At 37.3% G+C, this 27,467-nt stretch overlaps 3 protein-coding genes and 2 non-coding genes across 5 annotated transcripts in view; 3 read left to right on the top strand and 2 right to left on the bottom strand.

Annotated features, from left to right (window-relative positions):
• Nucleotides 1–5,060, top strand: part of LOC146160860 (importin-4-like) — a 70,852-nt gene extending 65,792 nt beyond the window's left edge. Inside the window, exons 22-26 of the mRNA XM_083383379.1 lie at nucleotides 1,033–1,155; nucleotides 1,465–1,595; nucleotides 2,992–3,205; nucleotides 3,676–3,853; nucleotides 4,598–5,060. Coding sequence (XP_083239505.1) covers nucleotides 1,033–1,155; nucleotides 1,465–1,595; nucleotides 2,992–3,205; nucleotides 3,676–3,853; nucleotides 4,598–4,725 — 774 coding nt within the window. The 3' untranslated portion in view covers nucleotides 4,726–5,060. The remainder of the gene's footprint in view (nucleotides 1–1,032; nucleotides 1,156–1,464; nucleotides 1,596–2,991; nucleotides 3,206–3,675; nucleotides 3,854–4,597) is intronic.
• Nucleotides 5,061–13,046: 7,986 nt separating this feature from the next.
• LOC146160859 (interleukin-17D-like) lies at nucleotides 13,047–14,382 on the bottom strand. Its single transcript, XM_083385780.1, has 3 exons — nucleotides 14,263–14,382; nucleotides 13,792–14,019; nucleotides 13,047–13,599 (listed from the first exon to the last, which is right to left on the bottom strand). The coding sequence occupies exons 1-3, from the start codon at nucleotides 14,325–14,327 to the stop codon at nucleotides 13,404–13,406; spliced, it is 489 nt and encodes a 162-aa protein (XP_083241906.1). The 5' UTR covers nucleotides 14,328–14,382; the 3' UTR covers nucleotides 13,047–13,403.
• Nucleotides 14,383–15,412: 1,030 nt separating this feature from the next.
• Nucleotides 15,413–22,030, top strand: LOC146160856 (importin-4-like). The gene is made up of 6 exons (XM_083384530.1): nucleotides 15,413–15,556; nucleotides 16,706–16,828; nucleotides 17,137–17,267; nucleotides 18,744–18,957; nucleotides 20,461–20,638; nucleotides 21,359–22,030. Exons 1-6 carry the CDS (start codon nucleotides 15,479–15,481, stop codon nucleotides 21,484–21,486), a joined length of 852 nt encoding a protein of 283 aa, XP_083240656.1. The 5' UTR covers nucleotides 15,413–15,478; the 3' UTR covers nucleotides 21,487–22,030.
• Trnaa-ggc (transfer RNA alanine (anticodon GGC)) lies at nucleotides 19,350–19,424 on the bottom strand. The gene has a single exon. It is a non-coding gene; the product is annotated as a tRNA-Ala (tRNA).
• Nucleotides 19,559–19,633, top strand: Trnaa-ggc (transfer RNA alanine (anticodon GGC)). The gene has a single exon. It is a non-coding gene; the product is annotated as a tRNA-Ala (tRNA).
• Nucleotides 22,031–27,467: the final 5,437 nt, after the last annotated feature.

Here is a 27,467-nt window from a genome sequence, read left to right as displayed (position 1 = left end):
TGGTCATAAAGCCCATGGTTTAACCTTTAAACCACTGGTCCTTCAACTTTTTTGCTTGCGACACAGTAAAAATTATACTGGCGAGTGGCAACACACTTTCTTCAAATCAATAATTTTATAAATTGACCATCGCCCATAATACATGGCCAAGACATACATAAACGTCTTAATATTATCGCTTTTCTAATGGATAGTGTGCTTTTATGGCCAGCATGCTTGCTTGCATGCATATTTTTTTACAAGAACAGTTTTCTCCAAAATTACAAAACGTTACAAACTTGAGATTTTCTCGAGACACGTTCAAGTGTGTCGCGCCACACTTCTTGAGAATCACTGATCTAAACTGACAGAAAATTATTATTTTACGTGGTTCTGTATTTCCAACTTTTACGGCAGACGATTGAGAGCACAAATATGAAAGTAATGTCATAAAATTTAACGAAGCTTATTGAAAGAGGTCACAACATAATATGAAGTAATTAAACAGTATGCAGCAATACAGTTAATTCGAGTATATTTAACACAGTTATATGGATAGCAGTGGATCTATAGGTAGCAACTTAGCCTTAAAATGATTAGTCAGTACAGTCAGCTATGTTAGTGACACTTTTAAAGCCTTTTATCGCAATATAATGTTTTTTCTCCCAGGCGATAACTATACCTTGTTATTCTTTTGCACAGTTTATCAGAAAGCGTTTATTACTTTTTACAGATAATCTGGCAGGTATACGTGTTCTAAGGCGAAACAGTTTGTGATAGACGAATTGAATCTACCGTGAGTATGACCACAGTTTAAGTAAACATCACGCCTTCATTGTTTTGAGAAGAATTGTGATTACGCATTGCTGACGACCAAAACAGCCATGTTTTTCCTTTCTTGGTCCATCTAACGCGCATTCTATAGCGTATTTCCGGGGTAAACACCTATTGCAACGGTAAAACTCACTAAAAGCTCCGCCATTCTACAATGTGCCACTGTTGTGTTGCTCATTACCCACATGGGATTTTCCCCGGTATGATTTCATTGTGTAGGCGGAATACGACGAGATGCTTATCGAGTACTGTGGCGAAATCTTCCCAACCCTGGCCGCGCAGCTTGGCGGAACCTTCCTTCCCTACTTCATCACGTCTCTTCCTACTTTTCTTAACAAAATGGTAAGATGAGAGTCTGATGAGCTTATAGAATTAAGTCCTAATAAGTGGAAAACCGGCTTTGCATTTGCAGACGAAAACAATCGATAAACGTACACATGCCCGTTTGTCAGCATTTATATAAACCACTGCACTCTCTATCATCACAATTCAGGCTTGAACATGTTTATCATCGTCCTGTCAAAATTTAGAATAAAATTATACTCATTTTTTAACACAACGTCACTATAGTTTTTATTATAGTTTGTGTGGTACGTTTCGCTACAATCGTTTAACCTACTAACAGTATATTTGCGATAAAATCATGCACAGAAAGCAACGAGTTCCGTGGCGGAAAGATCCTTCTCGGCGGGAACGATCGCTGAAACTGTTGAAAAGCTTGGTCCAGGATCCACGTCGCAGATAATACAACACCTTGTGCCAAGATTGATTCAACTGACCAGGTATGCATCTGTCACGATATTAGCTATAGTCTGGATAAATTATACAAGCATGGTCTTAACTGCGACTGTTTTCGCTTGGACATAAAACTTCATGCTACATTTCAACAGGTGTAATCCAAATCGATTTTTGCCAGAAAAAGTGTTTGTTTTTTACATGCAGCAAAACAATCAAAGATTGGTAACTGTTTTACTTACAGCAGTTGATTAGAAAAGATATATTTTTACTGTATTTTTTCAGAGGAAAAAAATGTAGAAACAAACCACGTAAAAACATATTTTGTTCAGTAGTTTTTAATTTGTTTTAGCTTGCGGTACAAAAAGAATATAAAAAATCGCGACACATTTTTGCAAATTAAAAAGCTAACAATCGTCCGTACCACGGCAAGCAAAGGGAATACCCTACTTTTACCAGCTATCTAACAGAATGTGCATTCAAGTCACAGAAGCTTGCCCGTGTGCCTAATACTAATTGCGTTAGGTTATTCTCATAACAAAATTTTCCAGGACACCCTGGAGTTTCAGGCAAACAGTTTGATAATAATCAATGCATTTTTGAACCGTTAACCAATTTAATGGTGAAACAGTTTTTTCACAAAATCGCTGTCCTTAACAAAAAGTCCGTACAATGCTAATGAAGTTTGTTCTTTTTGTGTTTTACAATGTTAAACTGACGTCCCCTTATGAGCGTTAAGTAGAATCCCACACATCTTACCATGTTTGCTGACTTGATTAAAAATATTTAGCGTTCCACCTACGGCTGTGTTTTAATGAGTCAAAAAACTTTTTGGTTTTGCTTGAAAAGATCCGAAAATATAATTCCAATATTTTTTCTGCGAAATGGTAAAATCCAATCAATCAAGTTTTTGCAAAAAGTAATCACTAGAATTGAGATGTTAAAACGCACAAAGTTTACCCAAAAAGGAAAATTCCGAAGGCTTGGGCGTGGGTGTAAGTGTGAATCAACTTTCTCAAACAGATCTTTTTCATTGAAAAACAGGCATAGTTCCCCTTTCAGGTAAAGCACCTTATTCAACCAATAAAACTTGTGGCTGGCCTCAACGTCGGTAAACTCGTCGCGGGTTAACAACGAATCCTTGATGTTCTACTCCTCGCCAAACCTCACATTTAGGTCGCCGTTGTCTACTGGCGTTCAATTTGTCTAATAAGAAAACGCAGCACGTCTCTATCTATCAGTAATTGCTCGCTCGCAAAAAGTAAACGCTTGGTGAGCGGTGTTGACTCATCGCGAGCAATTTAAAAAACTCCCGACCAAAGCGACCACGCACTTCAATCCCCGAACGACACTTCAATCACTTCAATCCCCGAACGCATTCAGCAAACATGGCGTCAGTGTGTGTCTTATTTCTGCTGACGCCGCATTTCCTTTATCTCGAAGGGACGGCGAACCTGAGGTGCGAAACAACGCCGTGTACGCACTGGGCGTCGTACTGCAAAACGGTGGAACCGCGGCCAGGGACGGCTACCCGGCCGTTCTGGGCTGCCTGGCCCAGGCACTTGGCAAGGAAAAGCACAGGAGGGTAGTGGACAACGTCCTGGGAGCCGTCAGTCGCCTGATCGTGGCCAACGAGGACGCGGTTCCTCTCGATCAGGTGACGATTTTCATTCTTTTTTTTTTTTTTTTTTTTTTTTTTTTTTTTTTTTGATACTTTGCCGCATACATATGGTACTTTTGTTTGTACGCCCCTTGTATTGGGTACTTTTGTTTGTTAAAATACGCCGCATGTATTTTATACAAATCACGACGAAGTTTTATACAAATCACGACGAGTTACAGTTTTTTATATTAGACCGGGAAATTATTGCATTATCATAACGTAGCATTGCGTGTGAGCTTGTCTCCAATCAACGATTTGATCTGATAATATCCAACATGCAGGCTCAAGTTTCGCATTAAAAGTAAATTGCATGTGTATACATTGTTTCTTTTCTGATTAACTTGTTTTTCATTCGTTGGTCATATCTCATCGTGGGTCACACAATAAAACTCGCATTAAAAGTGGGTCACGAACTGAAAAAGGATGGGAAGCACTGATTTAAAATCCCGCTACACACTTACCAGGTTCTTCCCGTTTTGCTCAACAACGTCCCGGTGGTCGAAGATCATGATGAGGACGCTATAGTCTACGCCTGCCTCGCGCGACTCTTGCGTCACGAGCAAGTTGGCAGTGACGTCACGTCAGTGACGCGCATCGTGACCGTGTTTGCCCAGGTGTGCGCCGATACCAGCGTGGACAACGGTAAGCGGTGGAAGGGGGAGCTATTTTGTAATGACCTAATTCAATATTGGCAAAATAAAACGGTAATGAAAGCTCACCATCAGTTATCCCACTTGTGAAAAGAGAAGTCGCAATAATTTATTTGGAATTTTCGACCATTCGTTTTTTAGTTTTTCTTCAAATCATGGTTTACTCCACTTACACCCTAAATTAACCTTAGCTACTGTAGTGTTGACAAACAGAGCAATTTAAAAGTAGCAAAATCTTTGCGCTTCGCAACCTTTGCTCTGTACATTTGCAGAAAACCTTTATAAAAAAAATCGACAGATTAACAAAAATATGTCATTTCCTTCCGTTAACAAAGACAACTATGAGTAATTTCCTAACATAACAATATACTTTAGACTTTCTTGTCTCAGTCAAAATCAGTCACTATAGGTTCTAGTTTATAAAAGAGAAATATATTTCGCCAATCAGGGCATCATCAGTCTCTCTTTTTACATATTCAGTTTGCATTTCTAACATAACATTTGATTTTTGTGTTTGAAAAACGTTATTTAAAAAAAACTGGCCTTTTTGTATTGTATAAAATTTCCATTCTAGATAAAATTTTAAATGGACCCTTTTTGTTATTTTGTAGATTGTATTATAAGAGTTTTATATCTAGAAGATTTAATGCAATTTTATTTAGTAAAATGTTTTATGTGAATTTTTTTACAAACTTTCACAATTGAACTTTCGAATGACATTGCAATTTGCGTACAGATGTGCGAACCTCGGTAGGCAAGGAACTACGAGAAATGGCGTCACGTGATTTAAAGGCGCTCAACCGTATCTGCGAAGGAATGGATCAAAACTGGAGAACAATTGTGGAGCGCATCGTGTCATCTTAGCCGTTTCTTTGAAATCCGCAACACTTGCCCCAGTCTACGCTATTTATTAGGGATATCACAAGGCCAACATGGGTTCCCCGCCTAGGCAAGAGTATCGCTAATGTTTTACTAAGTCGAGTAAAGTTATTGCACAAGGGATGCCATAGCTTAAAGCGTATCGTATTTTTGTTTGTTCAAGTTTGGCATAAAAATGGCCGAAAAGTTAGAAACTTTAGTCATAAGGTTAAGTAATTTATGAATCTTTTTTCCTATACACTTTTGCTTGTCTGAAGTTAAATTTGTGGCACCACAGTTAACTAAGTTTTCCTTGCTAAAAGGCCGATATCTACTTTTCATCTACGTTTGAATGGTACTCTGTTGCATGCTTTATTGGTTTGAGTGCCGATAATGGTTTGTATTGTGCAATTGCCTAATTTCAAAACAGAGATTATCGTCCATACTTTACAGTAGTGTTTCTCGACCTGTGGGTCGCGACCCAAAATTGGTGGGCGTTGATGTGGTTGGCTGGCCTTTTGCAGTAGTTTTGTATTGTTAAAATTTTTGAGATGGGTTCTTTGCTATTTTTTTTTTATGAAAAACAATAGCGTCAGCAATATGAAGACATGACTAAGTTTATTTAAAATCGAACTTATTAATTATAATGTTTTATGTTATGTTCGCTTACAAAATTTTCAATAATAAAAATTGAGTCGCCAAAGCTTTCGTTATCCGGGCTTAATATATTATGGTCGCTGTTAAAATAGGTTGAGAAACACTGCTTTACAGCGTTAAATCTTGTGGTCATTGCAGCAACCCCGCTGTTCGTTCGCTTAACTTGTTTTAATAATAAAATCCCAAATATGGATGGTAAACATTTTAGAAAGTCTAATGTGGCGGGTTTTTCTTTTTTTTAGTACTTTCCTTGCCTTAACCGTTTTTCTAATTGGCCACTGCTGCATGGTTTGTGTGCTTGGCTTTGAATTTTAAGCGCATTTGTTTTCGTGAATTTTGCCTTTCGTTTCCGCTGTTTATTGTAAGCCTCAGTTAATTATAATTATATGAGATAAACCCAATATATGCGTTGTTAGACGCTATAGTAATACTTCTGTTTGGATTACATTAAGTTGATGAAATAGATGAACTCAAGGACCGACCTTGTTTCGATTGGTTTGAGAATAGGCTTGTCGGTAAGAAACTGTAGACTTTTTACATGAGACTTCTGTAAATTCTATTTCAATGTCATCTACAGCATATCACGACGTTGAAAAATATACAATTTATTGCTTGTTAATTTCATCTTTTGCCATTTTCCTATTGGCTTGTTCGTTTGTATGCACGTGGTTGTTGTTGGGTTTGAGCCCAAATCGCAATTATAATTGCCTTTATTTCTGGCTCTTGTCCAAATAAGTTGTGTTGCATCGTACTCTTATATTCATGAGCACACAGTTAACACGCAGAACCAACATTTCAATAACATAATGCAAGTATTACAAGTGTTGATTTATGAGAATATAAAAACCCTGTCAAAAAACTACATCTCAAACTTTACCACTTTTTTATTAGATGATTCAAATTAATTAAACATTGTTTTGTGCCAGTAGTAGAGATAATGAGGGATCCAATACATATAAGTACCACAAACAGCGCACTGCAGTAGGATATAGGCCTATACAAAATTTAATCATTTTGTGGCCAGATTTAGAAGGCTTTGTTAAATTGAACTTACTAAAGATCCCGAAAAAAATTTTCAGGCAATGTTACATGACAGTTTTCGCCAAATCCAGTATTAAAGACCTGATAATACTTTACGCTAGCAATTGAGGTTCGATTACCCCTCTTTAAGTACAAAGCAGCCGTACCACACCTTCAAAGTCGGCGCAATATGTTTTTCGATTTGTATCAGATATTTTATATTCTCAAACAATTTGTTAAACAGCTGTAATCCGCCATATGAAGCCTTGCAGCGCGACTCTTTGCGCCTAGGCCATGCTCGCCTGTCTAAGACAATCAAACATACGACAGTTTCCACCCTTTTTATATCAAACTGCTAGAGAGTTGCCACAAAGTCGGATTTGCATAAATTTTTCGTTTACTGTAAAATGAACTTTATGAAGGGCGAGGTGAAGCAGATACAGAGTAAGGCTGAAAAAAAAATACATCGACTGTGCTCCAATAAACCATAATTTGTCTTCTTTACTTCGCTTGCCTCACTTGATTTTCATTCAATAAATGATATTGGTCGAAACGAAACAATTTATTTCCAACAGGAAACACAGTGCAAACATATTAAATCAATTTTTAAACATGCACCAACATTCAAAATTGAAACAAAACATATGCCAACCATAGTTAAGTCCATATAGGTTCACTTACTATCTTCTAAAAGCTGGTACATGTCAGCAAAAATTTAATAAATACATTTTTACTGTGGCATATATTAAATGACCAAATTTTAACTGTATGAATAATAAACTATATATATGTGTATACTTGGCAAGAGTAAAATTTAGTGAAAACATGTCTTTTTAGAGATATTAAGTGGCTCCCAAAGTAAAACTAATCTAAAAGAAAGCGTTATTAAGGTTGCCCATGATTCCATTATGACCAGGCATATGGGTATTAAAAAAACACTCGATAGTATCTGGAGGAACTTCTTTTGCTGCTGAGAAATATCAACGGCTGAAACCGTGGCAGAGGCACTGGTCGACATGTATAGTCGATTAAGAATTCCTGACGAAGTGTTGAGCGACTTAGGGACTCAATTTGTTTCGGAGTGTATGCAAGAAGTGCCGTCTTCTAATGATTAAGCATCTGACGACAGGTCCCTATCAGCTTATGTGTAACGGGTTGTAGAAAAATTTAACGGGATTCTAAAGAAAATGCTCAAAAGGCTGTGTTGTAACCAGCCAAAACAATGGAACAGATTTATAGGTGCTTTGTTGTTTGCATGTCGCGAAGTTCCTCAAGAATCAACGAGATTTTCATCAATTTAACTACTTTCACAGGAGGACCCAAACGCGGATACGACAGGGAAGTCAAGCTACCAGTATGTTATTGATCTAAGAAAAAAGATTGAGACGACTCTATCACTGGCCAAAGAAGAACTCAGGAGAGAGATACAAGAGGTATTATATCAAAAAAGCCAAACCACGACGGATGGAAGTAGGCGATAAAGCTCTACTGCTGCTGAACAAGTTCCTTCTCCAGTTGAATGGCGCATACTGTGGAGAAACGATGACAGTGAGATTATGTCCTGAATGCGAATGGAAAAAGTCGTGTTTTCCATGCCTACCACCGGCAACCAAGATATATCACTGGTCCACCAGGATTGTACGGCTGTGAGTGATACACAACCATGATGACGTCACTATAGTCTATCCAGTTTGGCGAAGAGTTGACGGCGAAACAGAAGGGGGAGGCGTTAGCGGCTGCAAATGTTTATGTGGACATTTTTAGCGATTAACCAGGAAATGTTGGTTTTCTTCAACATCGTATTCAGCTCAAGGATGATCGGCCGGTGCGGTCGAAACCGGATACCGTTCCTTACCACATGAGGGACGAATTAAAGCGAGATCGACTAGATGTTACAACTAGGAATAATACGACGATCCCGCTCAGCATACGCATCGCCTGTGGTTGTCGTGAAGAAAAAAAATGGTTTTAATCGGATCGACCATAGAAAGTTGAACAATATATCCCTGTTTGATCCGGAACCGATGCCAACAGCCGAAGAGGTTTTCCAAAGACTGTTACTAAACTGGATCTTACAAAACTGACAGGTACCCGTTGCTAAGGAGGACATTCACAAAACGGCTTTCGTTACGCGCTGCGATATGTACGAATTTCTCAAAATGCCATTCGGGGTGGTTAATTCGGGAGCGACTTTCGTTCGCGCTATGCGCTCTTTATTGAAAGGACTAAGCGACGTTGAATGCTATATTGACGAACAAATTAATTAATAAAGAGATAACATGAATAATATTGACATTAACATTGAAAATTAACATTTTATATAGGTTGCCAGTCAAACGAATATATGTAATGTTCAAATAAAATTATGCTAAAATATGGCATTTTGATCAGACAGATTTCTTTTTTTTTGTATTTGTTAAGATTCGACAACCTCCTTCATTGGCATTTCATTCCTCCTTCTTTACCATGACCATAAAGTTATGTGTGTAATCGTTCTTAAAACATTTTTTCATCAAAAGAACGGCAAAAAACAACAACATTCCAGTTTATGGCGAAATTTGAGTTGATACAAAAATAAACATAGCGCCCTCTATCGGAATTTATAAGAAGGTACATGTGCTACATTTTACCGGTCTTAAATGTATTTTGCACCAAAACCTCAACTTAAGACCTACCATTCCTGTTACAGTAGGATATAAAGTTTCTTTTCACCCAGTTTCATTAATGTACTCGAAGTGATATTTAAACGTGACATGGTGACCCCATAAAGGGTGGTCTTAAATCGGTTTTGCACCATTTCCCGCACTTAAGATCGGCTATTTATTGACCACTAATATGTGGTGGCATTACATTTAAGATAGGTTTGATCGATTACTCGACATGATATTTAAACCGAAAATTTGGGAGTTTTATAACCCCCCTTTCTAAACGCACCAAATTCATAACTTAAGACCGGCCTTTTGAGGGTCCATGTGGGGCCCTTATATGCTCGAAATAGTCAAACCTTTTGTACTCGATATGCTATTTAAATCTCTGCTGGCTCCCGGGTTAATAGGTACAAGATTTAGATCCCGTTTTTACTTGCGTTCTTCTGCGTTCTTCGACGATCAGTAGTGTATGTTTTTTATCCTATTTTTGGCTGGGGAGCCTGCCGTGGTGTGGTCCCACTCGGGAGGGAGAGCAGCAACCATTTTAATAAAAGTTTTTCAATGTTTGGTTGGAATTTGTATTTAACTGTCAATTGGTTATAAGTAGGGCGAATATTTTTTGACTTGTCAAAAAAAGTCAAAATTTTGTCAAAATTTACACGTTAGGTCAAAATTTGTCAATTGCGAAAATCAAGTTTTTGTCAATTGCGAAAATCGAAATAAAGTCGAAATCGAATAAAATTGCACATAAATCGTTTACAAAATTAAAAAAAAAACTTAAGTCTGCTTTTTGAAATTAGTCGTTCGGTTATTTTGAAATTTATCTTTCATTTTATCAAAAAAAAAATAGTTTTGATATAAGTTCAAAGTCATTTTAACCGTATTATATCTTTATTGGAGCAATATACAGTATAAAAAACGCGTGATTAACGACGCCTAGGTTATTTAAATCAATGTATTTCTAACAGTTCAAAATTTTGTCAAAATAAATTATTTTCAGGTCCAAATTTGTCAAAATTTTAATTGTTCAGGTCAAAATTTCCTATTTTTTTGGTCAAAAATATTCGCCCTAGTTATAAGTTATATAGTGTCCCGAGCCGTTCAGTAGATCATTGTGTTTAAGAACTCCCGCATTGATGAGTGAATTTAGGTAAAATATTTAAGCTTTGTCGGACCTTGTTATTCACCCTAATTAATGGGAGTGGCCATTAATGTTTGGGATTGCGTTATGGTCATCGAAATCGTTTTTTTGCCTCATAGTAAAAGTATAGTATCGTCAGCGAGTGAGAAATTCATCGTAATTCAGTTGTAATGCTACAAATTTATCGTTACGCAACGCCGTTGCTAGACATTTAATAGGCAAGGTAAACTCATATCAGAAAGCGATGATTTAGGCATTAAAGACCGTTGGGATTCGTGACTTAGTTTTACTGGGCTTAAACAAAGCCCTGGAGAGAGTCGTTTATTTTGATATTGTTAGTGGCGATAAGACGTTCCAATCTCTGGACCGATTTGACCATACTGAAGAAGATATTTAAATTCGGGACGGATTCGTCGATAGATCTGCCAGACCACCACAATACCAAACGACATATAAACACGATTATGGCCTACATTTATCACATTCCGCCGAAATCCAGACAGTTACCTCTTCCCAGAAAGTTACTATTTAGCTAAAAGTTGCTATATATTTTTTTAAATGGCTAAACAGCGCCATCTTGTGAGATCTTTAAGGCACAAAAACGCGTTATTGTATTTCTTATTTAGTTGCTAAGTGCCCAGTTTTAACCAATTCCTGGTTTTAACTGCTTTATATTTTAATGAAAAAAATGTATACTGTAATTAATCGTTTTGTCAAATTTGGTTTGTTAGAAGCTTTGCATGTTGTTTGATACACCTTAAATATTAAGAAATGGTACACAAATTTCGACCCAACCGCAAATTGAAAAAATATGAGGGTTGTGGTTGAGTTCTTTCCATATCTGAAAAGTAGGCCGGAAATATCTCAGCACATGTAAATCGTGGTTAGGCCCATTCCTGTGAGAAACACTATCTATATAGGCTACAGTTGCCGTGCCGGAAGTAGGCCCCGAACTAGGTAACTGCCCACGGCAGCATAAGGAACCGTTTTTTTGTCTTTTTTGTTTGGTGTGTATTTAGAGTTAATTAGAGTGGTAGAGTTTTATATTTAAAGTTTTCGGTTTGTTTGGGTATTATTAACTGTTTATTATTCTTTGTTCTGCGTCTACGTATTTCGTGATTGGTATTCACTAACGGAAAGGTATCATGAACTTTTCACGGTATCATGAACTGTCACGGTATCATGAACTCCGCATCCTTGTTCTGTAAATCTGTTTCTGTCGGTAGAATTTGTACAATATGAAGCTAAGGGAAGTAATTTTTTCTGGCCGACTTGTGCCTATGAGCAGACTTGGACAACTAGATTTAGTTTAGCATTTAAAAATTAGATAAGAATTAAAATTACAGCATTTTAGTTTTTCTAAATTAGATTAGAATTAGAATTAGAATTAGATCGTTTTGAGATTTCTCAACTTAGATTAGAATTAGAATTTCCGAATTCTTATAAAATCAAATTTGAACTAGAATAACATTTAATTATTTACAAACAGTTTAAACTTTAATCGCAATTTATTCTTGTGTGTGCTAATTTTTATGCTTTTTATGCTTTTTAGAAATTATTTATTTGAACTAAGAGAATAAAAATGCCGTTGGACAAAGTAGCATATTCGGTAAATCCGAATAAGATTAGAATTAGATCACACAAGCAATAAAAAATTAGATTAGAATTAGCATCAGCCGCATTTTGCTCTAATTCAATGAATTAGAAAACCAAGATTATCTAGTTGTCCAAGTCTGCCTATAAGGTTCTGGTATTGATATATAATGCACAAGGGAACATAGGCGTAGCTAGGGGGGGGTCTCAGGGGCCATGGCCTCCCCCAAAAATTTATAAATATTTTACTCTTAATACTTTGTTTTTTAGCATTTGTGAGCAGTACCACAACAGTCGATCACAGCCATGCCACACCTTCAATTGTCATGCACTGTTAAGTCACAAACGATGTGGTTAATATTAAATTTGCTATACATTAATGTAGTTTTACTACTTAAAAGTCAGTTTTTGCTGTTTGAATGGTTTTCTTGGAAATGGAGTATTGCGTTAACACTCAGTCAGTTGCTGCTCGAAACGGTTTGCTAACATTGTTATTGTGATCGTTACGGCGGTAAATACAATGACAAAAGCTAAACAAAAAGTTCAAACTTTTTGGACCCCCCCCAAATTTTTCGGCTGGCTACGCCACTGCAAGGGAAGGCAGACTATTCCTTTTAAAAACTTGATGCTGTATATTACGGGTTTGTTTTTTTGTTGCTTAAGCCGTTTGTCTCGGCCATTTAAGAAACGATTGTTCGGCGTATTCATTGTTTCATCGCGTCTATGTGAAATTACTTTAAATTTCCCGCCTTGCCAACGCTTCTCTTTTGTCAGATATGGTTTCTTAATTCCAATGTTTAAATTATATGTTTTATCTTAGGTTTCTTGTTTTAACATTATTGTCCACAAAAAACTTTTACAGTGCGTTAAATCGATCGTATATCAAGGGGGTGGTTATCTTAGTCTGCAAAAGTGCAAACAAAACACATCAGTGAAAACATTGAAAAAATAGCTAAAATGTAAGATAGGCTTTTGGGGTCGCCGACCAAAGGCCAAATACTGTTAACTTCAAATCTTTGCCCTAATTAAACATATTTGGTCCTGGTATTCTAGTCTAGCCTGGCGCATTTGCTAATATAATCAGCGGTGCATTGCATGACCTGTTGTCCATATTATGTTACCTCAACTCCATCACTTCCCACTACTTTGGTAAACATGAAAAGCATCCTATACCAATCAACTTTGTTGAAAAAAGAAGCTTTAATAACTAAAACAAGTATAAAACACGTATATAAAAAATGGTAAAGAAACACATTGCACATGAACATTATGGTGTTATATAGCAGGTATATGGTGTTTTCTGAAAACGATTTAAATTCACAGCCGGAATAATTAAGCTTAAATATTTGTCCACCAACGGTAATAAACACTGTATTTTAAATCAAAATAATCGTAAAAGAGAGCTTGAAAGACCCACAATAACTAAGCTGGCAACATAAAGGCTGCAAAATACCTGTGCAATCGTTTAAAACAGTATGTGTGTTTTTCTATCCACTACTAGAAAGCCATTTTAAAGCTGATACATATGAAGCAACAATCAGTATATGACGTCATAGTCCTGGCGCAATTAAAAAAACGAAGTCGAAAGATGTCCTAGCAAAAACGTTTTCTGTCTTAGTGATTTTCTACGTGGCCTCAATTGGGAATTGGCAAGTGCAGCCGATTTGAACGGTAACTTCCTGCGGCTCTGTCGAGCCACTGTATGTGACTGGCAGCTGAAATTTAAGGGGAACGCTGATCAACTCCAGCATTTCGGTTCGGTTTACGGGATCAAGGCAACCCTTACAAAGGCATTCAGCTTGCGGAATAATTTTTGGCGTCCTAAAAAATTTAAATGAAAGTTAAATTTATACCAAAATAAATAAGCTTACTGTTGATAGCCATAACACTTTAATGGTTTTCGCTTAGGCTTATTTAACATTGCAGGGTGCGACAGTATGTTTAGGCTGACTGCGATACACGGGGATTCGTATACAGTAACAGAAATAACAAACAAAAATCAAAAATACTTGCCTTCTTGCGTTAAAATCGGCTGTAAAATATTTCCACGGCGACAAGCTGCGCACGCGGAGTCTTTCCTTTCCGTTCAATTCCTTCCCTATTGGACAATCGCCATTTCCTGCATGCCTTCGGTAACGCCGCCCCGTTTCATAGACGCTGCCTTCGGATTCTCCAGTCTCGTTGCTGAACTTGTTAAAGAGCTCGATTGCCTCTTGATAATCTTTATACATGTTTTCATTTCTGCGCAAACAAAACCCGTGCAGCAATGTTTTACGTTCATAAGTTAAAAGCGCGTCTAATTTACTTCATGCCTGTCGTTGACTTGACATTATTCTTTTTTTTCGCTATTTACTGCATATGTGATGCGGGTTAACCCTTTTAAAAGTAACAAAAATAGTATCTTACTGTATCGTACATGCACACAATATCTGTCTTCAAAAAGGCTAATAGAATCGTCCTTATAGCGACACGCACAATACTTACATGGGCAATCCTGAAACGGCCACTAGAACGGAGATGGCAAACATGACTGTAACGAAGTTTCTCATCTTTGTTTATTTTGTATACGTGTAACTCAACTATGCTTTGGTGCTGTAATCGGTCTTGTAAACTCCACGCACTGTAACCTTTTATATACCCCATGGCTGCCGGCCCCGTTGGGGCATCACCGCAAACCAAATGCCTCATTCTTTAAGATCAAACGTGCTTTCTGGTTGCTTGCTGTTTCTGTATTCCCTTGGTTTCGCTCTCTCAATTGTAGGGTGGTTTCCCGCTGACCAGTGTGGTTTGACAATTTCTCGGGCACTGTAAGGTTGGCGACTTTTAAAAATCTTAAGGCTGCTTTTGTCGGTCTTTTTATTTAAAACGTAAAACAAAAGAGAAAAAATGTTAAAAAATAAATACGAAAAAAATACCAAATTTATGAGTTTTTACACTTGAGAAAAGTGCTGTTCATAACTGTTTTTCAAATGCGATACATTGATTAGGAAATAATAGAATGTGATAACCACACCGCGCCAAAATACAGAGTGTTAATATGTTTACAACTTTGTACGCCAGCAAAGAGATTAGATTGCTTTAACAAAGTTCAAAAAATTGTAAAACGTTGCAACTTTGAAAGTTACTTTGCAACTTTGAAAGTTACTAAGTAAGTTGCAACTTTAAAAGTTGCTTAATGTACACAATCAAAAATAGTATCCCGGCAAACCCAGTTTATTTTTACACTTTATCCTTTTATTTCGTCATGACGTGACGTGACGCCGAAACGTTGCGCAAACCGCCCAGGCTTGGTTTGTGTTGTCTACCGTATATTGACCAGTTTCTGCGCCAGCAATCTACTGCATTTCCTTGTTGCTGATGCTACTTCAACCAACTTACTCCTGCATAAACAGGCGCGTCACATATCGTAACACAAACGACAGGGCCTTTCAGTTTCTGCGTCCAAATGTTTTGATGCCATTCTTCTATACACATAATGTAAGAGAAATTAAACAAAGGGTATTTTTATCCAACAATGGAAACTGATTTGTAGAATATTAGTAAGAAAAATAACAATAACTATCCACGTCATTGATTCTGCACCAAGCAATCTATCACGATTGAGTGCACACATTCTAAGCAGGCATCCCTGTGCGCAAAATAAAAGTATAATACTTGCACTTGCTTCGGTTAACCTTCGTATTGTTTCTGCTAGATTTTGATGAACTCCTTGTTAAAAATCCTGCAGCAGAAGGCAGCCTGTCAAGACGAAGATGCTGACGACGAAGACGACCAACAGGTATTTATTTCTTGTTTTTTCTCACAATGCAAAATTCTGTCTTGACAGCAATGCCTCGAGACCACAGAAAGAAAATTCGTACAAAAGGAGTGTGAAAAAGGCGACTCCTGGTCATAAAGCCCATGGTTTAACCTTTAAACCACTGGTGCTTCAACTTTTTTGCTTGCGACACAGTAAAAATTATACTGGCGAGTGGCGACACACTTTCTTCAAATCAATAATTTTATAAATTGACCATCGCCCATAATACATGGCCAAGACATACATAAACGTCTTAATATTATCGCTTTTCTAATGGATAGTGTGCTTTTATGGCCAGCATGCTTGCTTGCATGCATATTTTTTTACAAGAACAGTTTTCTCCAAAATTACAAAACGTTACAAACTTGAGATTTTCTCGAGACACGTTCAAGTGTGTCGCGCCACACTTCTTGAGAATCACTGATCTAAACTGACAGAAAATTATTATTTTACGTGGTTCTGTATTTCCAACTTTTACGGCAGACGATTGAGAGCACAAATATGAAAGTAATGTCATAAAATTTAACGAAGCTTATTGAAAGAGGTCACAACATAATATGAAGTAATTAAACAGTATGCAGCAATACAGACTTGTAGTTAATTCGAGTATATTTAACTCAGTTACATTTATAACAGTGTATCTATAGGTAGCAACTTAGCCTTAAAATGATTAGTCAGTACAGTCAGCTATGTTAGTGACACTTTTAAAGCCTTTTATGGCAATCGAATGTTTTTTTCTCCCAGGCGATAACTATACCTTGTTTTTTTTTTGCACAGTTTATAAGAAAGTGTTTATTACTTTTTACAGATAATCTGGCAGGTATACGTGTTCTAAGGCGAAACAGTGTGTGTTAGACGAATTGAATCTACCGTGAGTATGACCACAGTTTGAGTAAACGTCACGCCTTGGTTGTTTTGAGAAGAATTGTGTTTACGCATTGCTGACGACCAAAACAGCCATGTTTTTCCTTTCTTGGTCCATCTAACGCGCATTCTATAGCGTATTTCCGGGGTAAACACGTATTGCAACGGTAAAACTCACTAAAAGCTCCGCCATTCTACAATGAGCCACTGTTGTGTTGCTCATTACCCACATTGGATTTTCCCCGGTATGATTTTATTGTGTAGGCGGAATACGACGAGATGCTTATCGAGTACTGTGGCGAAATCTTCCCAACCCTGGCCGCGCAGCTTGGCGGAACCTTCCTTCCCTACTTCATCACGTGTCTTCCTACTTTTCTCAACAAAATGGTAAGATGAGAGTCTGATGTGCTTATAGAATAAGTCCTAATAAGTGGAAAACCGGCTTTGCATTTGCAGACGAATACAATCGATAAACGTACACACGCCCGTTTGTCAGCATTTATATAAACCACTGCACTCTCTATCATCACAATTCAGGCTTGAAAATGTTTATCATCGTCCTGTCAAAATTTAGAATAAAATTATACTCATTTTTTAACACAACGTCACTATAGTTTTTATTATAGTTTGTGTGGTACGTTTCGCTACAATCGTTTAACCTACTAACAGTATATTTGCGATAAAATCATGCACAGAAAGCAACGAGTTCCGTGGCGGAAAGATCCTTCTCGGCGGGAACGATCGCTGAAACTGTTGAAAAGCTTGGTCCAGGATCCACGTCGCAGATAATACAACACCTTGTGCCAAGACTGATTCAACTGACCAGGTATGCATCTGTCACGATATTAGCTATAGTCTGGATAAATTATACAAGCATGGTCTTAACTGCGACTGTTTTCGCTTGGACATAAAACTTCATTCTACATTTCAACAGGTGTAATCCAAATCGATTTTTGCCAGAAAAAGTGTTTCTTTTTTACATGCCGCAAAACAACCAATGATTGGTAACTGTTTTACTTGCAGCAGTTGATTAGAAAAGATATATTTTTACTGTATTTTTTCAGAGGAAAAAATTTAGAAACAAACCACGTAAAAACATATTTTGTTAAGTAGTTTTTAATTTGTTTTAGCTTGCGGTACAAAAAGAATATAAAAAATCGCGACATATTTTTGCAAATTAAAAAGCTAACAATCGTCCGTACCACGGCAAGCAAAGGGAATACCCTACTTTTACTAGCTATCTAACAGAATGTGCATTCAAGTCACGGAAGCTTGTCCGTGTGCCTAATACTAATTGCGTTAGGTTATTCTCATAACAAAATTTTCCAGGACACCCTGGAGTTTCAGGCAAACAGTTTGATAATAATCAATGCATTTTTTAACCGTTAACCAATTTAATGGTGAAACAGTTTTTTCACAAAAACGCTGTCCTTCAAACAAAAAGTCCGTACAATGCTAATGAAGTTTGTTCTTTTTGTGTTTTACAATGATAAACTGACGCCCCCTTAAGAGCGTTAAGTAGAATCCCACACATCTTACCATGTTTGCTGACTTGATTAAAAATATTTAGCGTTCCACCTACACTGTTTGCTCATTGGATGACACCGGTTTGACCTAGTCGGATTCTTGTTTTTAATAACGCACTATTATTAAGAGCACGATTCTTAAAACGACTTAAATGTTTTTTACAGGTCATGGGTTTCTCACGGCTGTGTTTTAATGAGTCAAAAAACTTTTTGGTTTTGCTTGAAAAAATCCGAAAATATAATTCCAATATTTTTTCTGCGAAATGGTAAAATCCAATAAATCAAGTTTTTGCAAAAAGTAATCACTAGAATTGAGATGTTAAAACGCACAAAGTTTACCCAAAAAGGAAAATTCCGAAGGCTTGGGCGTGGGTGTAAGTGTGAATCAACTTTCTCAAACAGATCTTTTTCTTTGAAAAACAGGCATAGTTCCCCTTTCAGGTAAAGCACCTTATTCAACCAATAAAACTTGTGGCTGGGCTCAACGTCGGTAAACTCGTCGCGGGTTAACAACGAATCCCTGATGTTCTACTCCTCGCCAAACCTCACATGTTCAATTTGTCTAATAAGAAAACGCAGCACGTCTCTATCTATCAGTAATTGCTCGCTCGCAAAAAGTAAACGCTTGGTGAGCGGTGTTGACTCATCGCGAGCAATTTAAAAAACTCCCGACCAAAGCGACCACGCAAAACACTTCAATCTCCGAACGCATTCAGCAAACATGGCGTCTGTGTGTGTCTTATTTCTGCTGACGCCGCATTTCTTTCATCTTGAAGGGACGGCGAACCTGAGGTGCGAAACAACGCCGTGTACGCACTGGGCGTCGTACTGCAAAACGGTGGAACCGCGGCCAGGGACAGCTACCCGGCCGTTCTGGGCTGCCTGGCCCAGGCACTTGGCAAGGAAAAGCACAGGAGGGTTGTGGACAACGTCCTGGGAGCCGTCAGTCGCCTGATCGTGGCCAACGAGGACGCGGTTCCTCTCGATCAGGTGACGATTTCCATTCTTTTGGGTACTTTTGTTTGTTAAAATACGCCGCATGTATTTTATACAAATCACGACGAATGTAAGCTCTTGGGCTAAACACGAGTTATGTGTTACTACAGATCAGTGTTTAAAATTAGCATATTTGTTAGTTTTCAAACTCCTGTCAAGCAGGCCAACCATTCATGACTATCAATTCATGTTGTGTGTTTTCTAAATTAAAAATGGTAATGAAACATGAACACACATGTGTGTTTACAACTGAAATCTAGCCCTTCTGAAGCTGCTTTTTGACCAACGATTACGACTTACATATCATTAGTATACCGAAAGCCATTGCAGACTCTAACCGAATCTGTCGATCAATGATGCAAGCAGGGCAGACTAGAAAAACAACTAGCCTGCAGTGAGGTTCGAACTCACGACCTCCGGTCAAGCCGGGACCGTCGCTCTACCAACTGAGCTATGCAGGCTCAGAAGGGAACGAGTCGAGAAACAACCATACGCCAATGCTTGCTCAATGTGTTAGTACAAGCAACTTCAATTGAAGGGGATTCACAGTACCATATCATTAATCCCCTTCAATTGAAGTTGCTTGTACTTCTGAGCCTGCATAGCTCAGTTGGTAGAGCGACGGTCCCGGCTTGACCGGAGGTCGTGAGTTCGAACCTCACTGCAGGCTAGTTGTTTTTCTAGTCTGCCCTGCTTGCATCATTGATCGACAGATTCGGTTAGAGTCTGCAATGGCTTTCGGTATATTAAAAATGGTAATAAACTATAGTTAGTATTAGTCTAGGTTTTGCGTAATGATTCGATTTATTTCGAACTGATTGCGTTTCCCGATATAACTAACTTTGATCGTCCATCAACAACTTTCCCTGTTTAGCAGCCAAAGCAGTTGTCCACACTTTTACTCATCTTTCAAATATTTGTTCTGTTCATGTATTGAATTTATTTTCCGTATACAAGTAAAACTACACTACATTTTTTCTGGCCTGGTCCAAATTTAACGAAAAAGAATAATTCGATAATAATCGTTTACCGCCTAAAAGAGTGTTTTACTATATAAAATCATATTCGTCCTTGTGAGGCAAATATGGCCAGCGTTTTTTTTTTCTAATTCGCCAACATTTTTTTTTTTCAATCCGTTGACAAAAACAAGAATATCGCACTTTAAACCTATATATCACATTTTTAAAAAAGAATCATTTCTAAATGTTACAGTTTTTTATATTAGACCGGGAAATTATTGCATTATCATAACGTAGCATTGCGTGTGAGCTTGTCTCCAATCAACGATTTGATCTGATAATATCCAACATGCAGGCTCAAGTTTCGCATTAAAAGTAAATTGCATGTGTATACATTGTTTCTTTTCTGATTAACTTGTTTTTCATTCGTTGGTCATATCTCATCGTGGGTCACACAATAAAACTCGCATTAAAAGTGGGTCACGAACTGAAAAAGGATGGGAAGCACTGATTTAAAATCCCGCTACACACTTACCAGGTTCTTCCCGTTCTGCTCAACAACGTCCCGGTGGTCGAAGATCATGATGAGGACGCTATAGTCTACGCCTGCCTCGCGCGACTCTTGCGTCACGAGCAAGTTGGCAGTGACGTCACGTCAGTGACCCGCATCGTGACCGTGTTTGCCCAGGTGTGCGCCGATACCAGCGTGGACAACGGTGAGCGGTGGAAGGGGGAGCTATTTTGTAATGACCTAATTCCATATTGGCAAAATAAAACGGTAATGAAAGCTCACCATCAGTTATCCCACTTGTGAAAAGAGAAGTCGCAATAATTTATTTGGAATTTTCGGCCATTCGTTTTTTAGTTTTTCTTCAAATCATGGTTTACTCCACTTACACCCTTAATTAACCTTAGCTACCGTAGTGTTGACAAACAGAGCAATTTAAAAGTAGCAAAATCTTTGCGCTTCGCAACCTTTGCTCTGTACATTTGCAGAAAACCTTTATAAAAAATATCGACAGATTAACAAAAATATGTCATTTCCTTCCGTTAACAAAGACAACTATGAGTAATTTCCTAACTTTCTTGTCTCAGTCAAAATCAGTCACTATAGGTTCTAGTTTATAAAAGAGAAATATATTTCGCCAATCAGGGCATCATCAGTCTCTCTTTTTACATATTCAGTTTGCATTTCTAACATAACATTTGATTTTTGTGTTTAAAAAACGTTATTTTAAAAAAACTGACCTTTTTGTATTGTATAAAATTTCCATTCTAGATAAAATTTTAACTGGACCCTTTTTGTTATTTTGTAGATCGTATTATAAGAGTTTTATATCTAGAAGATTTAATGCAATTTTATTTAGTAAAATGTTTTATGTGTGTTGTTTGAATTTTTTTACAAACTTTCGAATGACATTGCAATTTGCGTACAGATGTGCGAACCTCGGTAGGCAAGGAACTACGAGAAATGGCGTCACGTGATTTAAAGGCGCTCAACCGTATCTGCGAAGGAATGGATCAAAACTGGAGAACAATTGTGGAGCGCATCGTGTCATCTTAGCCGTTTCTTTGAAATCCGCAACACTTGCCCCAGTCTACGCTATTTATTAGGGATATCACAAGGCCAACATGGGTTCCCCGCCTAGGCAAGAGTATCGCTAATGTTTTACTAAGTCGAGTAAAGTTATTGCACAAGGGATGCCATAGCTTAAAGCGTATCGTATTTTTGTTTGTTCAAGTTTGGCATAAAAATGTCCGAAAAGTTAGAAACTTTAGTCATAAGGTTAAGTAATTTATGAATCTTTTTTCCTATACACTTTTGCTTGTCTGAAGTTAAATTTGTGGCACCACAGTTAACTAAGTTTTCCTTGCTAAAAGGCCGAACTCTACTTTTCATCTACGTTTGAATGGTACTCTGTTGCATGCTTTATTGGTTTGAGTGCCGATAATGGTTTGTATTGTGCAATTGCCTAATTTCAAAACAGAGATTATCGTCCATACTTTACAGTAGTGTTTCTCGACCTGTGGGTCGCGACCCAAAATTGGTGGGCGTTGATGTGGTTGGCTGGCCTTTTGCAGTAGTTTTGTATTGTTAAAATTTTTGAGATGGGTTCTTTGCTATTTTTTTTTTTTTTTTATGAAAAACAATAGCGTCAGCAATATGAAGACATGACTAAGTTTATTTAAAATCGAACTTATTAATTATAATGTTTTATGTTATGTTCGCTTACAAAATTTTCAATGATAAAAATTGAGTCGCCAAAGCTTTCGTTATCCGGGCTTAATATATTATGGTCGCTGTTAAAATAGGTTGAGAAACACTGCTTTACAGCGTTAAATCTTGTGGTCGTTGCAGCAACCCCGCTGTTCGTTCGCTTAACTTGTTTTAATAATAAAATACAAATATGGATGGTAAACATTTTAGAAGGTCTAATGTGGCGGGTTTTTTTTTTTTTTTGAGTACTTTCCTTGCCTTAACTGTTTTTCTAATTGGCCACTGCTGCATGGTTTGTGTGCTTGGCTTTGAATTTTAAGCGCATTTGTTTTCGTGAATTTTGCCTTTCGTTTCCGCTGTTTATTGTAAGCCTTAGTTAATTATAATTATATGAGATAAACCCAATATATGCGTTGTTAGACGCTATAGTAATGCTTCTGTTTGGATTATATTCAGTGGATGAAATAGATGAACCTAAGGACCGACCTTGTTTCGATTGGTTTGAGAATATGCTTGTCGGTAAGAAACTGTAGACTTTTTACATGAGACTTCTGTAAATTCTATTTCAATGTCATCTACAGCATATCACGACGTTGAAAAATATACAATTTATTGCTTGTTAATTTCATCTTTTGCCATTTTCCTATTGGCTTGTTCGTTTGTATGCACGTGGTTGTTGTTGGGTTTGAGCCCAAATCGCAATTATAATTGCCTTTATTTCTGGCTCTTGTCCAAATAAGTTGTGTTGCATCGTACTCTTATATTCATGAGCACACAGTTAACACGCAGAACCAACATTTCAATAACATAATGCAAGTATTACAAGTGTTGATTTATGAGAATATAAAAACCCTGTCAAAAAACTACATCTCAAACTTTACCACTTTTTTATTAGATGATTCAAATTAATTAAACATTGTTTTGTGCCAGTAGTAGAGATAATGAGGGATCCAATACATATAAGTACCACAAACAGCGCACTGCAGTAGGATATAGGCCTATACAAAATTTAATCATTTTGTGGCCAGATTTAGAAGGGTTTGTTAAATTGAACTTACTAAAGATCCCGAAAAAAATTGTCAGGCAATGTTACATGATAGTTTTCTCCAAATCCAGTAAAATGCGGATCAATTTTCCCCAAAAAAGACCTGATAATACTTTACGCTAGCAATTGAGGTTCGATTACCCCTCTTTAGGTACAAAGCAGCCGTACCACACCTTCAAAGTCGGCGCAATATGTTTTTCGATTTGTATCAGATATTTATATTCTCAAACAATTTGTTAAACAGCAGTAATCCGCCATATGAAGCCTTGCAGCGCGACTCTTTGTGCCTAGGCCATGCTCGCCTGTCTAAGACAATCAAACATACGACAGATTCCACCCTTTTTATATCAAACTGCTAGAGAGTTGCCACAAAGTCGGATTTGCATAAATTTTTCGTTTACTGTAAAATGAACTTTATGAAGGGCGAGGTGAAGCAGATACAGAGCAAGGCTGAAAAAAAAAATACATCGACTGTGCTCCAATAAACCATAATTTGTCTTCTTTACTTCGCTTGCCTCACTTGATTTTCATTCAATAAATGATATTGGTCGAAACGAAACAATTTATTTCCAACAGGAAACACAGTGCAAACATATTAAATCAATTTTTAAACATGCACCAACATTCAAAATTGAAACAAATCATATGCCAACCATAGTTAAGTCCATATAGGTAAAAAAAAGGCTGGTACATGTCAGCAAAAATTTAATAAATACATTTTTACTGTGGCATATATTAAATGACCAAATTTTAACTGTATGAATAATAAACTATATATATGTGTATACTTAAGGCAAGAGTAAAATTTAGTGAAACATGTCTTTTCTAAAAGCTGGTACATGTCAGCAAAAATTTAATAAATACATTTTTACTGTGGCATATATTAAATGACCAAATTTTAACTGTATGAATAATAAACTATATATATGTGTATACTTAAGGCAAGAGTAAAATTTAGTGAAACATGTCTTTTTAGAGATATTAAGTGGCTCCCAAAGTAAAACTAATCTAAAAGAAAGCGTTATTAAGGTTGCCCTTGATTCCATTATGACCGGGCATATGGGTATTAAAAAAACACTCGATAGTATCTGGAGGAACTTCTTTTGCTGCTGAGAAATATCAACGGCTGAAACCGTGGCAGAGGCACTGGTCGACATGTATAGTCGATTAAGAATTCCTGACGAAGTGTTGAGCGACTTAGGGACTCAATTTGTTTCGGAGTGTATGCAAGAAGTGCCGTCTTCTTATGATTAAGCATCTGACGACAGGTCCCTATCAGCTTATGTGTAATGGGTTGTAGAAAAATTTAACGGGATTCTAAAGAAAATGCTCAAAAGGCTGTGTTGTAACCAGCCAAAACAATGGAACAGATTTAAAGGTGCTTTGTTCTTGTCGCGAAGTTCCTCAAGAATCAACGGGATTTTCATCAATTTAACTACTTTCACAGGAGGACCCAAACACGGATACGACAGGGAAGTCAAGCTACCAGTGTGTTATTGATCTAATAAAAAAGATTGAGACGACTCTATCACTGGCCAAAGAAGAACTCAGGAGAGAGATACAAGAGGTATTATATCAAAAAAGCCAAACCACGACGGATGGAAGTAGGCGATAAAGCTCTACTGCTGCTGAACAAGTTCCTTCTCCAGTTGAATGGCGCATACATAGTTGTGGAGAAACGATGACAGTGTGATTATGTCCTGAATGCGAATGGAAAAAATCGTCTTTTCCATGCCTACCACCGGCAACCAAGATATATCACTGGTCCACCAGGGTTGTACGGCTGTGAGTGATACACAACCATGATGACGTCACTATAGTCTATCCAGTTTGGCGAAGAGTTGACGGCGAAACAGAAGGGGGAGGCGTTAGCGGCTGCAAATGTTTATGTGGACATTTTTAGCGATTAACCAGGAAATGTTGGTTTTCTTCAACATCGTATTCAGCTCAAGGATGATCGGCCGGTGCGGTCGAAACCGGATACCGTTTCTTACCACATGAGGGACGAATTAAAGCGCGAGATCGACTAGATGTTACAACTAGGAATAATACGACGATCCGGCTCAGCATACGCATCGCCTGTGGTTGTCGTGAAGAAAAAAAATGGTTTTAATCGGATCGACCATAGAAAGTTGAACAATATATCCCTGTTTGATCCGGAGCCGATGCCAACAGCCGAAGAGGTTTTCCAAAGACTGTTACTAAACTGGATCTTACAAAACTGACAGGTACCCGTTGCTAAGGAGGACATTCACAAAACGGCTTTCGTTACGCGCTGCGGTATGTACGAATTTCTCAAAATGCCTTTCGGGGTGGTTAATTCGGGAGCGACTTTCGTTCGCGCTATGCGCTCTTTATTGAAAGGACTAAGCGACGTTGAATGCTATATTGACGAACACGAACAATTAATTAATAAAGAGATAACATGAATAATATTGACATTAACATTGAAAATTACCATTTTAAACAGGTTGCCAGTCAAACGAATATATGTAATGTTCAAATAAAATTATGCTAAAATATGGCATTTTGATCAGACAGATTTCTTTTTTTTTGTATTTGTTAAGATTCGACAACCTCCTTCATTGGCATTTCATTCCTCCTTCTTTACCATGACCATGAAGTTATGTGTGTAATCGTTCTTAAAACATTTTTTCATCAAAAGAACGGCAAAAAACAAGAACATTCCAGTTTATGGCGAAATCTGAGTTAATACAAAAATAAACATAGCGCCCTCTATCGGAATTTATAAGAAGGTACATGTGCTACATTTTACCCGGTCTTAAATGTATTTTGCACCAAAACCTCAACTTAAGACCTACCATTCCTGTTACAGTAGGATATAAAGTTTCTTTTCACCCAGTTTTATTAATGTACTCCAAATGATATTTAAACGTGACATGGTGACCCCATAAAGGGTGGTTTTAAATCGGTTTTGCACCATTTCCCGCACTTAAGATCGGCTATTTATTGACCACTGATATGTGGTGGCACAACATTTAAGATAGGTTTTATCGATTACTCGACATGATATTTAAACCGAAATTTTGGGGGTTTTAGATATGCTATTTAAATCTCTGCTGGCTCCCGGGTTAATAGGTACAAGATTTAGATCCCGTTTTTACTTGCGTTCTTCTGCGTTCTTCGACGATCAGTAGTGTATGTTTTTTATCCTATTTTTGGCTGGGGAGCCTGCCGTGGTGTGGCCCACTCGGGACTTTTGACCATACTGAAGAAGATATTTAAATTCGGGACGGATTCGTCGATAGATCTGCCAGACCACCACAATACCAAACGACATATAAATACGATCATGGCCTACATTTATCACATTTCGCCGAAATCCAGACAGTTACCTCTTCCAAGAAAGTTACTATTTAGCTAAAAGTGGCTATATATTTTTTTAAATGGCTAAACAGCGCCATCTTGTGAGATCTTTAAGGCACAAAAAACGCGTTATTGTATTTCTTATTTAGTTGCTAAGTGCCCAGTTTTAACCAATTCCTAGTTTTAACTGCTTTATATTTTGATAAAAAAAAATATACTGTAATTAATCGTTTTGTCAAATTTGGTTTGTTAGAAGCTTAGCATGTTGTTTGATACACCTTTAATATTAAGAAATGGTACACAAATTTCGACCCAACCGCAAATTGAAAAAATATGAGGGTTGTGGTTGAGTTCTTTCCATATCTGAAAAGTAGGCCGGAAATATCTCAGCACATGTAAATCGTGGTTAGGCCCATTCCTGTGAGAAACACTATCTATATAGGCTACAGTTGCCGTCCCGGAAGTAGGCCCCGAACTAGGTAACTGCCCACGGCAGCATAAGGAACCGTTTTTTTGTCTGGTGTGTATTTAGAGTTAATTAGAGTGGTAGAGTTTTATATTTAAAGTTTTCGGTTTGTTTGGGTATTATTAACTGTTTATTATTCTTTGTTCTGCGTCTACGTATTTCGTGATTGGTATTCACTAACGGAAAGGTATCATGAACCGAATTCTTATAAAATCAAATTTGAACTAGAATAACATTTAATTATTTACAAACAGTTTAAATTTTAATCGCAATTTATTCTTGTGTGTGCTAATTTTTATGCCTTTTTATGCCTTTTAGAAATTATTTATTTGAACTAAGAGAATAAAAATGCCGTTGGACAAAGTAGCATATTCGGCAAATCCGAATAAGATTAGAATTAGATCACACAAGCAATAAAAAATTAGATTAGAATTAGCATCAGCCGCATTTTGCTCTAATTCAATGAATTAGAAAACCAAGATTATCTAG

The sequence above is a fragment of the Ascidiella aspersa genome, chromosome 3 (assembly GCF_963924565.1).
Source record: "Ascidiella aspersa chromosome 3, kaAscAspe10.2, whole genome shotgun sequence".
Classification (NCBI taxonomy): Eukaryota; Metazoa; Chordata; class Ascidiacea; order Phlebobranchia; family Ascidiidae; genus Ascidiella; species Ascidiella aspersa.
Note: the sequence above shows the minus strand (reverse complement) of the source record. Positions and strands in the feature narration are given on the sequence as shown.

What these genes read in the sequence shown, in the direction of transcription:
- LOC146160859 (XM_083385780.1), bottom strand. Translation starts at nt 14,327, where the DNA reads ATGAGAAACTTCGTTACAGTCATGTTTGCCATCTCCGTTCTAGTGGCC. An exon ending in GCCGTTTCAGGATTGCCCAT is followed by an intron (nt 14,020 to 14,262) that starts GTAAGTATTGTG and finishes TTGTTTGCGCAG; the next exon opens with AAATGAAAACATGTATAAAG. An exon ending in GCCGATTTTAACGCAAGAAG is followed by an intron (nt 13,600 to 13,791) that starts GCAAGTATTTTT and finishes TAAATTTTTTAG; the next exon opens with GACGCCAAAAATTATTCCGC.
- LOC146160856 (XM_083384530.1), top strand. Translation starts at nt 15,479, where the DNA reads ATGAACTCCTTGTTAAAAATCCTGCAGCAGAAGGCAGCCTGTCAAGAC. An exon ending in ACGCGGTTCCTCTCGATCAG is followed by an intron (nt 18,958 to 20,460) that starts GTGACGATTTCC and finishes CACACTTACCAG; the next exon opens with GTTCTTCCCGTTCTGCTCAA. An exon ending in CGATACCAGCGTGGACAACG is followed by an intron (nt 20,639 to 21,358) that starts GTGAGCGGTGGA and finishes ATTTGCGTACAG; the next exon opens with ATGTGCGAACCTCGGTAGGC.